The sequence below is a fragment of the Xiphophorus couchianus genome, chromosome 15, assembly GCF_001444195.1.
Source record: "Xiphophorus couchianus chromosome 15, X_couchianus-1.0, whole genome shotgun sequence".
NCBI lineage: Eukaryota > Metazoa > Chordata > Actinopteri > Cyprinodontiformes > Poeciliidae > Xiphophorus > Xiphophorus couchianus.
The window spans coordinates 3,418,071-3,433,279 of NC_040242.1; the positions used below are offsets into that span (position 1 = coordinate 3,418,071).

The 15,209-nt window shown below is 41.1% G+C and overlaps 1 protein-coding gene across 1 annotated transcript in view; it reads right to left on the reverse strand.

The window, feature by feature from the left end:
- Positions 1-15,209, reverse strand: part of nmbr (neuromedin B receptor) — a 45,021-nt gene that overhangs the window by 5,292 nt on the left and 24,520 nt on the right. Inside the window, exons 2-3 of the mRNA XM_028040805.1 lie at positions 13,782-13,923; positions 12,527-12,742 (exon numbers count right to left, since the gene is read on the reverse strand). Coding sequence (XP_027896606.1) covers positions 12,527-12,742; positions 13,782-13,923 — 358 coding nt within the window. The remainder of the gene's footprint in view (positions 1-12,526; positions 12,743-13,781; positions 13,924-15,209) is intronic.

The following is a 15,209-nucleotide window of genomic DNA, read 5'->3' on the forward strand; positions in this document are numbered from 1 at the left end:
GCTGAAGCTTTGAAAAGCTTCGGGTAAATCACTGAGAACCCAAAATGTAGAGAATAAGGAGGGCAGAAGAAAATAAAATCTAAGAAAGGCTGGAACAGAGGAACAAACACTTAAAGAAATCACTTTTCTGATGAAAGAATATAAACAACTCCCTTCCAGGAGTCCCTGCAGGATCGGTGAACAGAACGCCAGCTCTGAACGTCCGATGATGAAACCAATAAACAGAAACGGACAGTTTCAGATTCAGAGGAGTCAGGCTGACATTTCTGAAAGACTCAGCATGAAAGAAGCCGCCTTCAATCATCCAACAGACTTCATACCAATCAGACGTCTGTGCATGTGGACATGCGAAACATGTCAGCTGTGTTTTCTCACAGCACTTCCCTGTGAACGTCAGGCTTCAGGAGAAACATGAGAACCCAGAGGAACAGCTTCCTTCTGCTGAAAGTGGATTCTGGATGCAAACATTCTTTGAAGTGATGAATTCTTATTTCAAATCCGACGTTATGTGAGCAGAACCATGATAGGACCTGGTCTGGTCATTGTGCTTTGGTTTAGTATCGTACGTTCAGTGGGTTTCTGTGTTTACTGATTGATTTATTTTTCCTTTTGCTTTGCTTTGACTTCCTCCAATCATTTGACCCAATCAGCTCTTTGTTCACTGGTTCCCAGTAATCCGTTTTCACTCATCTGGTTCCATCCCAGTAAAGAGTGGAGAGGTACAGATTAATGCTGCATGAGGTTCAGAGTAAAGTTTTCAGCCACTGAAGTTTTATGATCCCATTTCATCTGTTTTAAAATATTGTTAGTTTATAAATCACTTAACGGCTTAAAGATCTGCTGTTGTCATAGCAACCTTCCGTACCGCTCAGGTCTTCTGGTTCTGGTTCTGCTCTGCATCAGAACCAGAACCAAACATAGAGAAGCAGCATTCAGCTTCTATGCACCACAAATCTGGAATAAACTTCCATCAAACTGCAAAACTGTAGAAACACTGAGTTCCTTTAAATCCAGACTGAAGCTCATCTGTTTAGAGTTGCCTTTAGTAGGTGGAGCAATGATCAATTTATCTGATCATTTTAGTAACAAATGTTATTTATGTAATATTTATTGCTTGTTTCATAATTGTTGCCTGTATCGTGTTTCTACAACGTAAAACTCTTTGAGCTGCTTTGTTGCTGAAATAAACTTGCTGTTGGTCCAGTGAGTCTCATCCAGTGTTGGACAAAGCTAATAATTTAAATGGGCTAACCATAAATACGCACTAAATTCAACCACATTGATACCCATCATGTGTTACAACAGAGTATATCGCCTTCAATAGCGTTCAGTTTATTATTGCACATCTACCTATGAAGTTTACAAGTTTATTTCTGGAGCAGATCTTTCACTGACTGTTATAGTTGGAATATTAATAACAAGAAATGTTAGTAAGATGGTGTTGCATTAGTTGCATTAGTTTATGAGGCTTTTATGTTTGAATCACATCAACAAAACTGAATATTTTATAATTATTTTGATTTGCTGAACATTTCTAGTGACATGCATCCTCTGTCTTTTTGGCTGCTTTTTGTAAAATCTCCAACTGACCCAAAACAGTGTGATGTAAGCAAGTCCACAGCCAATCAGAGCTGAGTGTGCAGATGTTGAGTCTGTCAAGTTCTCACCTCTGGTGGCTCACCTGATCCAACATGATCACAAAGTCATTTACACGCTGTAAGAGGATTACTGGAGCGAACTGAACAGAGGATTAGGTTTAGCTGAAGTGGATTTTTCTCAGTAAATATGCTGTAATTAAATACATTCAGCTGCAGTCGTTATGTCACCATCTGCTCTGCTGCTTACAGGAAGTAAATCAAAACTAATGTAAAATAAATGTTGAGTTGAAGCAAAACTCTGCTGATCCTCTCAAAGCTTCGGGACACTTTCTGCTGCTTTCCTTCCTGCAGTTTCTCAGAGACCTGCAAGCTGAGAGCCGGGATTAGAAGAAACTTTGTATTTTTTTACATCTGCATTTGTATATTGCCTTTTATTGCTGTATGAAAATGGAACTTCAAAGAGAAACCTTGATCATTCCAGCTGCAACTTTCACTTCTTTTGTAAAAAGAAAATGTTCCAGCGTTATTCTATTTCAGGATATAATGAAATGATTTGGTTTTGAAATGATTTAAATCTGAACTGAAGTGTAGAAAACACTCAACAGAAATGACCAATAAATCAGAATAAAATTGGTCAACATCTGTTTGGTTTAATCACCCAGATATTCTCACAAGAATACGGAAAAACATGGAAATTCACAGTTTTCCATTTGGCATTTATTAAGATTTATGTGAATTAGCTACACAAAGTTGTTCACTTTTTAAAGCACAAAAAAATAAAACCCCAACATTTGTGGCCTGCATTTCTTTTCAGACCCCTTTTACTTTTTTTACCCTTAAATAAAATCAGGTGCAAGCGACTGACTTCAGAAGTTTACTGAATAAATAGAGATTCCTGCATAATCCAAAATCAAAATGCAAAAACACAAAGTCTTAGCAGCTGGTTTTGGTTTACCTTCTGGTGCAAATTTTTACAAGTAGCTTCAGTAACATATGAGCTTATTATAAGTAAATAATTCCTTAATAAAAAGTACCGATTCCACTGGCAGATTATTTCACTGCAAAAGGTTTTTTTTGTTGTTTGTTACAGAAACCTCAATAAGAATTAAAAAAGTCAAAAGTGATGATGTCCAAATACGTCATCAATCCTTTTTATGTAAATTTGTTCAGTAATGAGCTAAAATTTATTGTTTTAATGTAACAAAATCTGAAATTACGTTTGCAGCCTACCGTAACACCAGGATCCTGTGACCAAGCCAGCAGCATTTTACTGTTTTTATAAATTTATGACCTGTCTGAAACATCTAATTAGAAACTAATTTAAGAATCGTTTGTTCCCTGGAGGCCGTCTCTCGGTATTTGGTGACCCACGGGGATCCGGGCCGTAATGTTACTGCCTCCCTCATGAATGGATTCATATCTCTGTAGTAATAATAGGAGGAAAGTTATTATCAAGAGATTCCCCCGAGGCAGAGCTAAGAGCCATCGTTGTCTCTGAGGCAGAAGTCTGCAGAGTCGCCCGGGAATTACAGGCTGCCTGATTCCATTAGAGGCTCCATGGAGATAATTCGGCTCTCCAGGCCACTGCTGGATGCGCTGATCCATGAAGTTGTCATTTTTTATTCTTGGATTCTCTAACTGCTGAAATTCAGAGAAAGTATGTCCTCATGAGGTTGGCAGTTGTTGCACAACGGGGCAACATCTGGGTTTGCAGGTGAAATAAAGCTTTTAGTTCCAGGAAGCAGGTGGAAGTTTCCTATCTAGCATTCAGGAAGCCGACTTCAATCCGTCATTCATCCCAACATGCAGAAAGAGGAGCGGGTTCTGAAAGCAGGCTGGCATTTCTGACCGACAGAATCAGTCTGACATTTTCTCTCTCTGAGTGACGTAACTGGAAGAAATAAAACGGTTGTTTATTATTTACATGTTTAATCTCAGATTAACTCCAGATTGGTTTGGTTTTGTGAAAATGTGTTTTATATAAAGACTGAACAGAGTGGCAAGAGGAAATGATAGATAAATGAAACGCAATCACGAGTTAAGCCTGTAGGTGGCGTCATATCTAAACGTGGAGGACTTTTGGACCCTGAGGAGCTGAGATGGAAACTGAACATAAAAACACAGGAAATGATTAAAACGAACATTTTACTAAAAACTGTTTAGAAAATAATTAGAAAAAATAGTTAAAAAGAATCCAAGACTGAAAGATGTCCAGATGATCCATCCATCCATCCAGTCATCCATCCATCCATTCATCCATCCATCCATTCATCCATCCATCCATCCATCCATCCATCCATCCATCCATCCATCCAGTCATCCATTCATCCATCCATCCAGTCATCCATCCATCCATTCATCCATCCATCCATCCATCCATCCATCCATCCAGTCATCCATCCATTCATCCATTCATCCATCCATCCATCCAGTCATCCATTCATCCATTCATCCATCCATCCATCCATCCATCCAGTCATCCATTCATCCATCCATCCAGTCATCCATCCATCCATTCATCCATCCATCCATCCATCCATCCATCCATCCAGTCATCCATCCATTCATCCATCCATCCAGTCATCCATCCATCCATCCATTCATCCATCCATCCATCCATCCATCCATCCATCCATCCATCCATCCATCCATCCATCCAGTCATCCATTCATCCATCCATCCATCCATCCATCCAGTCATCCATCCATCCATCCAGTCATCCATCCATCCAGTCATCCATCCATCCATCCATCCATCCAGTCATCCATCCATCCAGTCATCCATCCATCCATTCATCCATCCATCCATCCAGTCATCCATCCATCCATCCATCCATCCATCCATCCATCCATCCATCCATCCATCCATCCATCCAGTCATCCATTCATCCATCCATCCAGTCATCCATCCATCCATTCATCCATCCATCCATCCATCCATCCATCCAGTCATCCATCCATTCATCCATCCATCCAGTCATCCATCCATCCATTCATCCATCCATCCATCCATCCATCCAGTCATCCATCCATCCATTCATCCATCCATCCATCCAGTCATCCATCCATCCAGTCATCCATCCATCCATCCATTCATCCATCCATCCAGTCATCCATCCATCCATCCATCCATCCATTCATCCATCCATCCATCCATCCATCCATCCAGTCATCCATCCATTCATCCATCCATCCAGTCATCCATCCATCCATTCATCCATCCATCCATCCATCCAGTCATCCATCCATCCAGTCATCCATCCATCCATCCATCCATCCATCCATCCATTCATCCATCCATCCATCCAGTCATCCATCCATCCATCCATCCAGTCATCCATCCGTCCATCCATCCATCCATCCAGTCATCCATCCATCCATCCATCCATCCATCCATCCATCCATCCATCCAGTCATCCATCCAGTCATCCATCCATCCATTCATCCATCCATCCATCCATCCAGTCATCCATCCATTCATCCATCCATCCAGTCATCCATCCATCCATCCATCCATTCATCCATCCATCCATTCAGTCATCCATCCATTCATCCATCCATCCATCCATCCAGTCATCCATCCATCCATCCATCCATCCATCCATCCATCCAGTCATCCATCCATTCATCCATCCATCCAGTCATCCATCCATTCATCCATCCATCCAGTCATCCATCCATCCATTCATCCATCCATCCATCCAGTCATCCATCCATTCATCCATCCATCCATCCAGTCATCCATCCATCCATCCAGTCATCCATCCATCCATCCATCCATCCATCCATTCATCCATCCATCCATCCATCCATCCATCCATCCAGTCATCCATCCGTCCATCCATCCATCCATCCATCCATCCAGTCATCCATCCATTCATCCATCCATCCATCCAGTCATCCATCCATCCATTCATCCATCCATCCATCCAGTCATCCATCCATTCATCCATCCATCCATCCATCCAGTCATCCATCCATCCATCCATCCATTCATCCATCCATCCATCCAGTCATCCATCCATCCATCCATCCAGTCATCCATCCGTCCATCCATCCATCCGTCCATCCAGTCATCCATCCATCCATCCATCCATCCAGTCATCCATCCGTCCATCCATCCGTCCATCCAGTCATCCATCCGTCCATCCATCCATCCATCCATCCATCCATCCATCCATCCATCCATCCAGTCATTCATCCGTCCATCCATCCATCCATCCAGTCATCCATCCATCCATCCATCCAGTCATCCATCCATCCAGTCATCCATCCAGTCATCCATCCAGTCATCCATCCATCCAGTCATCCATCCATCCATCCATCCAGTCATCCATCCATCCATCCATCCATCCATCCAGTCATCCATCCATCCATCCATCCATCCATGTTTCCAGTTGTTTCTGTTTGTCGTGTCATTAAAGTCAGAAGGTCTGACGTGTTTTGACTCATTTTCAGTTTTCTTGTTTTGACTTGATGTTTTCCTCTTTGTTGATGACGATGAATCATTTCCAGTCCAGGTTTTAATGAAAATATTTTTGTACCTCAGAGGCATCTGAAGGTAAATGTTTAAAACTTTCTCTGATTCAGGTGTTTGACTGCAGGATTGTTTTCTTTGGTAAAAAAAAAAAAAAGCAGATCATAGTTTTACATTAAATTAAGTTTAAAACTTTAAAAAAAATCTGTTTCTAAAGCAAACAGTTGAGTGATTATAAAGTAGCAGCATTAAATAAAAACAATATGCTGATTATCTCAGCCTCTTTTCTTTATGGTGTTTATTCCTCTGCCTGTCGTCTCTCCATCATTCTCTCTCTCTTCATGCGTCGCCTTCCTCTCTGTCTTCTCTCGTCTCTGTCTCACATCTCCATCATTCCTTTTCCTTTGTCAACATTCACCTCCTTCACCTGCAGCACATCTTCCTCTTCTTTATTTTCTGTTGGCTGTCAGTCAGAAACTCTCAGCCCTCCAAGCATCTGTGGAATCACAACAGGACAGCCGCCTGCTGCTGCAGGTGATGAAGATGAGTCAGTTTCATAATGAGCCAAACAAACTTAAAACATCCACCTACTTACTCTGAATATTGTGAAACAGCAATTATGCTTCCAACAAAATGTGTTTCCTCTTTGCCAAGGTTTATTATGCAAATACACAAGGTTAGGGCAAACCGAGAACGCCAATAAAAACTTTCTAAAAGTAAAATTAATTCACCTGAAGTTACGTCTTGGAAGTTACTTTTTTAATTGGCTTATAGTTCGGGCACTGAGCTCAGTTGGTTTCCCTAACATCTGTGAAGAAGCACTTTTGATTCTGTTGATGCAGATTAAATACTTACATAACTATTTTTGATTTGTGGAGTACCTCAGGGTTCAGTCTTTGGCCCCCTGCCTTTTCATTGACATGTTTATGCTAACTAACATGTAATTATTTGCACATCTCAAGCCAACAAGACGCTGAAACCAGAATATAAAAATCCAGATTTTTTCTCCCTGTATGAAGTTAAATGAAACAATACTTCTCTTCTTTTAAGTCAGTTAGAATTAGCAAAACTATCTATTTGATAAATGCCAGACATCCTAACAAGAAATATTTATATTTTTAGAGATTCATTTTGCAAGTTTGGATCAGTCAGGTCAGTGTGGATAACTGCCTTAAAACTGTAAATAATTACTAAAGTAACTAATAACTTTTGAAACTGGGGATGTAATCAGCAGTATAAGTAACTTGACAAACATTGCTGACAATCAATACTGAATAAATATTCAGTGGTAACTAGGCTGCTGCAGCGTCTTCAGCTTGAAATCGTCAGTGATGAAGGTGAAGTTGTGTGAAGTCTGAAAGTTCAGCAGACTGCTGATATTTTAGAGAAGACGGAGCGTTGACTTGATTCACTAAGACGGCGCTGATGTCATTCTCTGTGCTGTCGGTGTTTCTGCCCTGAAGGACACCTGAGGGGTGAAGATGTGATATCAGGTAGCGTGACTCGCCACAGACCAGAAATTCAATCACTGCACTTTTTATTTCGATTTTTCACTTTAATATGAGCGCTAAAACGTGGGAGGCTTCATCCATTAAATGCTGTTTTATTACCTGAGGGGAGGATTATCAGGCGTCGAAGAGTTCTCACAGACCATAAAACAAATGACATTAAGTGGATATTTTTATGTCCTTGTTATCAATATTCTGTGTTTTCTGCTACATTTGCAAAGCCTTTATAAACTGGAACTGGACTTTCTTTTATCTTAAAAGTTTTGCACATTTTAACTTATTTGAAATATGCAGAAGTTTATTTAGCAGAAATAACTCATTTCTGGCTGTTAGTCAGTTTATCACATCGTTATTTGTTTCTGAACGGATATTTGAAGGTCCAACTGCATCATTTCAATCAGGTTGAGATCTGGACTTTGGGCCATTTCAACACCTTGATTCTTTACTTTTTAGTCCCTACCTTCTACATATTCTAACTGTTGGGTTGTGGTGATGAGGTTCAGATCTTGGCTTTATGATGGCCTCACCAGAATGTTGACCTTCCTACTCATACAACAGCCTGCATGTTTTTTTTAGGATTGGAGAACGTAGTTTTGCTTTCACTCACAGCTCATCGTGAAACATGTTTTTCTCCCCATATATTTGCTGTAAATGTAGTTATTTGTAAACTATCAAGGACTGTAAGGTAGCTAATTTGGGATTAGCAATCTGGTTTTGAGACAAGAGGTTATGTGTAAGTGGTCAAGCAGCAGATTTTTTTCTTAAATCATCTTTAATATTCTGTAATGGCCCATCTGACCCACTTGCACCAAAATAAAGTGTCAGGAAATCAAACTGGTGCAGAGAGGAGATGAAAATCAATTAATTGCACATTTCTTACTTCTAACATCTATGAAACAAACTGAACATCATTTTCCTCTGTATCCATTGAAGAATTTTTAAAAAGCATTTTAGTCCCATTCATGTTGACAGTGTTGTCCCTGTCACCCAAATCAGAGACTTTTACTGTGAAGTTAATAATCCTGGTGACAGCAGGCAGATTTTCATACCACCTTAAAGCCAGACATTCAATCTGCTGCTTTAAATCACTCTGTCCTCCATTTCCTCCTGCCTCGGTGTCGCCATGTTGAAGCACATTGTGTTTGTCATGTAATTCATCTCATTACTATTAAACTGCAGCTTCTCATGGGGGCAGCGATTCCATCAGAGCGTTCCTAAATGGGAAAAGCTCGTCACACGGAGCCCAAATCTGCACATCTCACAGGGTCACCAGGCGATTGCTGCGTTAACCGCTGCTTCAATACCCAACAAGGCTGCTGCTTTATCAGAGAGCAGAGCTCATTATGTCCCCAAAGATTAGAAATGCAATGAATCACAACACTCACTGCCTGAGCATCACACACACACACACACACACACACATTTCCACAGGAAAACTACCAAAAATGAGGGAATATCCAGAGATTACAACTAAACTCTAAAACCTGAGTGTTTAAATTAGTGACAACTCAATGAAAATTGTAATCTGGTTAATTGAAAGGTATATAACTAACATACATTTTTAATTTAAAGTCCAGACCCCAGTTGTTTTTTTTCCTGTGTCCCATCAGATCATTTTTGTGAAGCAAAACTCAACCAAGGAGAAGCAGCTCTATCGTCCATCGCTTTGTTTGCAGATGTCGTCTGTGAGTCCATTTATTTTTAGTCAATTTATTTTTAACACCCTACTTAAAATGTCTGTATTGAACTTAATGAATTGGTCCTACAAGGATGCATACAGATGAGGCCAAGCAGCACAACACAAAAGTGTGAGTCTAATAGAGATCAGGACAGCTGAGAAGATGTAAAATGTTCAAAAAGCTAAAAATATTTCTAAAAAAGAGATCAGCTACTTTTTCTCATCCATCTGCTGTCTGAGGCAGCATGGAGGATTTAACGTCATGAGAGAACCCAGCATGCACCAGGAGAACATGTGACTGCATGCAGAAAGACCCTGAACTGGGATTCAAACCTTGGACCTTCTTAACACCAAATGTGCCATTGCTCAAAATCTGCTGCAATATTTAAAGCCACTGATATAAAAAATGTCTAAAGAAGATTTCACACATAATTTTTATTGGCTTTGCACCTTTCTCTCCTGTCTTATCTGATCCAAGTGAAAAAATCTCTGCAGTATTCTGAGATTCTCTTTATCTGCCTCAATAGCCTCTCTGCAGGTTTTCCTGTGGTTTAAACCCTGGACAGGTCAGCAGTTAATCTGAGAAACTCATTAACTCAAAGAATCACAATAAATCTTTAGAATAATTCTGGTGCTTCTTGCTGTAAAAACCTACTTAGTTTTAAGTTTTTCTCTTCACGTTTTATCAGCATTAGAGATTTTAGACTCTCTTAAAGTCCAACATCTCAAACATCTCTTCTGTTCTACTTGGTTCGCTGTTTGATGGGGCTGAAAATCGATGCCGAGTTTTTCATTTCTCCTCTCGGATAGAAGGCAGCAGCTCAAACTGCCGTGTCGCTTTGCATCTGCACCTGCAATATTTCTTCATCATTATCATCATCATCACAGCCGATTGAAGCTGATTTACTCCCACATTCTGCAGAAAAGTCAGACTGGATCTGCTGTCCGACCGTAAGCAAGAAATTCACCCGACTGCTGGGTCGACTCATGAAAAATAATATTAATCATACGCAGAATAACTACAGCCTCTTCATATTTACTTTATGAAGACAAAAATGTGTCTTTTTAAGTTTCAGCCTCAGGTGACATGAAGTGGTTAAGTCTCACCAGGAGTTTATAAACCAGTTCTCAAAACCCAGCTTTTAATTTGGTAGTCCACTTCCTCTTATCATCAGGTGGGTTTGTGACTTACCTAAAAATATCTGCAAACTAAATACTTAGCTTCAAACTAAATATTAACTTTATAAACTAAATATTTAGCTTGCTACCTAAACATCTGGTTTTGACTGAGCCCTGCTAACTAAATCAAGTACATTTTTATTCCTGAAACTGATAAAGAAACGTCTGTCTGACACGAACGTGTCAATCCGATCATCTTTTATCACCGACTCTGCTGGTTTTGACTGTTTTCTGTTCATGGATCAGGTTGTGGGTTAAAACAGCTGAAAGGCCCAGCAGAGCTTTTCCCAGGTTCCTCCTGCAGCTCATCTGTTGGGACTTTGAGACGTTTCCCAGTCAGCCTTGAAATTAATTGATTCAAGTGAGTTTTAGTTCTGGTTCTGGTTTTGTTCTGTTCTGCAGCCTCTTCCCACTGGGAGTCTCCTAAGAAAGCATTTCTAAGGCTTCAGGCGCTCCAGTCACTACAGCGCCGGGTCTGTTTTCTCTGAACACTGCTCCCAGCTGAATTCATGCCATTAAAGCACAGACCCTGTCAGATTTGCCATCAGCATTGATTCTTGTCATATTTTCGTCTGGAGGCGTCGCAGTGACTCCGGCCTTCTCTGATTTATAATACCTGATGTGTTCTGCAGCCGTGAGGCTGTTAATAATGCAGCTCCTCCTTCTGTCCTCCATCCGTGAAGATCAAGCTTGTGAAAAGTGATTACTCACTCTGACTGACACGCTGCCTCCAACTACAGCCTCCCCTGCAGACCAAATGTTTACTACGGCCCTTTAAGGGAGCTCTGGGTGCAAAAAGCTGATGATTGAATCTTCCCCTGTTAGTCTTAACAGACGGAAAACTTTGTAGTTTAATAAAATGTTCCTGTATGTTGATGGGTCATTTATTTTAAGTTATATTCAATATACCTTAAGTATGTAAATTCAGATATTAGGTTGTGCTACATTCAGATTTTTGCACCTAAACTAACTAGATATTGTTTCCCTGAAGTCCTGAGGAACATTAAAGGAGCGAGCGCCGTCTCTCTCCTGTGAGCGACAACGATGACACGAGGACACGGAACCGTTTCTGGTCAATTTGTACAAACTTCACTTGTAAGGTCTTTTTGCACCTTAAAAACACTCAGTCTTCAGCAGTTTGCCATCAATAATTCATGGCCACAGTGTGTAAAACAGAGATGTTGTGGGATCCTGAACATGGACGACTTCTCCCAGCCAAGAAACGGTGGATTTATTCCATAAACTGGGAAATATTGAGTTTTCATTTCTGTTGGTATTGATTCTTGATTCCCAGACAATTGAAATATTGCAACAGACTAGTAGAAAATTATTTGCAATATAAAAATGTTGGCCAACTGAAATGGATGTTGAGGTTCTGCACTGTCTGTTCACACAATCCTTGGTTGTGGCTCCTTTTGCATAAATTAGTGTATCAATGCAACGTGTGATGGAGGAAATCAGGCTGAGGTGTTCAGGAAGTTCAGGTCGATTTGTTCGTCTACTTGTTGACCGGTCCGGTCGGTTTGGACCACCAGGGTCATTGAAGAAGCTGTTGGTACCTTTGACAGTGTCGGCCGGTACCAAGTCCTGCAGTGGAGTGAGATCAGACTGCTGAAGTTCTCCATCAGGCTCAAAGTTCCCCTCTGACTTCACACATGTTGCTTGTGTGAAGTCAGTTTGCAGAAACGTTCAGCTTTAACCAAACTGACTCATGTGTCTCTTTAACAAAGACCGGTCTGGCATTGCAATGAGTGGGACGCATCTGTCCTCTCGTGTTCATACTGAGGCAACAATCCCAGCCCTGAGGATAATGGCGTCCATTTTGCTCTGGCCTTTGTTCCTTTCCCTCTCTATCAGGTTTGGACCTTCCAGGAGTTTCGAGGGTTCTGCCTGACTTGTATGAGTTCTTGAAGCCCTTAAGCTTTTTGCGTGCCACTAATATGACCTTGAACCACAATCTTGTACTCAGCCAAACCAGGTAATTCAGGGTTTGGATTAATATCACCTCATAAAAAGGAAACGTAACTTGCACATCACTGCTAAATGGATTACTGAACCGCCTCATACTGAAGGCTACAGAAGCATACCTGTCTCTTGGTGTGTTCACTGACTTCCCCCGGCATGTTGTAGGCACTCTTGATTAGCGTGCGGGCAATGTGGAAGTAATACACTGAGATGATGGTCAGAGGGATCAGGAAGTAAACCAGGAAGATCATCACAGAGTGGATTTTGGGATGCATCTGATTGGACAGCGGGTAGGGCACGCAGTTCACGAAGGTGACGTTCATGTTGTCCTTGTGACCCTGAGGAGGCGAGAAACACGAGGAGAAGGTGAGGAAAAGAGGAGCAAAGACTGAGACGATCATAAACCTGGCAGTGGAGGGAACCAGAGACAGTTGTCATTTATTAATAGACTATAAAGGAGAGTACTGGGCTGGAAGAAAACGAGTTTTTGATGGGAAACCCCACTGAGCCAAATGCGTGCAGTTTAAAGACACATTGAGTCTGATCGAAAGAACATCAAAACATGTTGGAATTATGGGCAAATCAAAGCAATGAGTCATGAAACAATGTCTGCTGATGTCTCCATCATCCTCCTAAATATTTCCAGTTCTGGGTTTCATGTTCCTCACATTGATGTTTCTCACGCATTATGGGCGTAGTCAGGAGGTCAGCTTCTTCTCCACATAAAGAAAACATTTTGGTTTTAGTAAAGATGCCCATTGAAACAGACTATTCTGTTTCTTCTTATTAGTCTTCGATTTTTCCATTCCACGGGAACCTCGTGCAAAAATGCCTCTACATGCAGCTTGGATGAGACTGGAGCGCTTTGAATTCACAGCATGGAGGATTTGAAATTCAGAAAAATAAAAACTGTGAAACAAGTGAAAAGCTGCACAGCTCAGCAGCAGAAACATCATTTAAACTTCAACAGGTTGTACTTCACCTCACTGAGGCACTACGTTTCAGACCTCATCAGAAACTTGGATCATTCAAATCTGCACAACGTAATGTGAGAGAAAGTCACAGAAAACGTTTTTAGGTGAAACGTATCATCTATAAAACCGTGACTGCCATCTCAAGTCCTAAATCAAAGCAGTTAAATACCCAGTTCTGTTTGTTCTACAGAGAAATTCCACATAGGATCTTCTGTCTCTTCCAAATGTTTGTTGAATTTATCTCAGGTTGGATCATTGAGGTAACAAACCCAAATGGGCCAAAATTTCCTGGAATTTTGTCAATGACTCCATTGTGCTAGAACAAGTAGAAGCACCCAAAAAATCTTGAAAAACTACGTTTTAGGAAGGAAACCTGAAAGGATAAATGCAGTTTTTGTTGTACCTGCATGGAAATCACTTGTGAGAAAATGGCTTCAGGGACGGCCAGCAGGACGGACAGCAGCCAGATGGAAACGGCTTTCAGACAAGTCCAGAAGACGGCGCTAGATGTCTGGATGTCCATCGGATTCACAATGGCCTTGTACCTGAAGGGCAGACAGAAAGATGGCAGGAGAGTCAGGTTGAAAGAGAAAATGTAGCGAGTAGCTTCACAGTATGGCCTGATCAAACCAACCTCTGGGCTACGGAGAAATAATTACTTGGACTCTCACTGCAAAGAATTAGACTTTCACCAAACTCAATGAGGAGCAGGAGTAGGAAATGTCTCAAACATCTTTCTGCTCGTAACTGAATCACTCAGCAGTTGGAAGCAAGGCCAACATGGACCGAATGGCTTCACAATTCAAAAACAGAGCAGAAAATTGCTGATTGGCCAGGATGAAATGCATCCTGAGAAATCAAGCTCAATGGGAGAAATCCCAGACAGAGTGCTGAAGTGAGATGAAAATCGAGTGGAAATGCAAAATGAAGACAACGCAGAAAACTTCTCAGAGTTGTGGCTCAAGCTGAACTTCTCAATCTCTCAGCTACGTTCATCCCAGCAGATCTTTGACAGTCTGACTGCAGAATTAGATTTTTTTTGTGGCCGTTGAATGAATAGAAATATTCGGTACAGAATATTTCCTGTTGGCCAGACCCAGTGTTGATTTTGCATAAACTACGTTCACTGAGCACCAGTAAAGGATTTACACATTGAGCTGTGCTGTCAAGCACATGGCATCTCTCCCCACTGAACTAATTCAAATGAAACATTTTGCTTACATTAAGTAGACAAGCCCTCTCTGTAAATGTGCAGAAGTCTCATGCCATCAGCTGCCAAGACAAAAACTGCTTGATTACAGAAACCAAGAAGATCTAACAAGATGAACAAGAAATGTTCAAACACCTACAGATCATAGAACCACAGATCTGATCAATCCTTGATAAAATCTCAATGAGACTCACTGTCTTCCATTGCTGTGTGATGATGTTGTCTTTGACCTTATGACCCAGCTAACGGGCGTCCTGGGTCAGTGTCATGACGGTAGCATCTGTTGTCCGTGCTAGGTCAGCCGATTCTCTGGTACTCAGTCACAGCTACTCTCACCTCTGCTGCAGCCCCTGAACCAGGCCGGGCAAAACCGCCTGGAGCCTCTGACTGTGAAACATCACCCAATGTTATTTATCTTAGAGGACGGCAGCCTTTCAGCTCTTTTATTGCTATAATTAAGTAAAGTTGTTTTGGAACAAATGATGTCCGCTGCCTTCATTTAGTCCTGTCCCCACAGAAAACAAGCATGTCTATCATGTAGGGTAGAAAATAAGTCTAATGAGGTCACGAGGCAGGAGTATACAAAATAATTTGGCCTTTTTAACCCAAACACATTTGTCA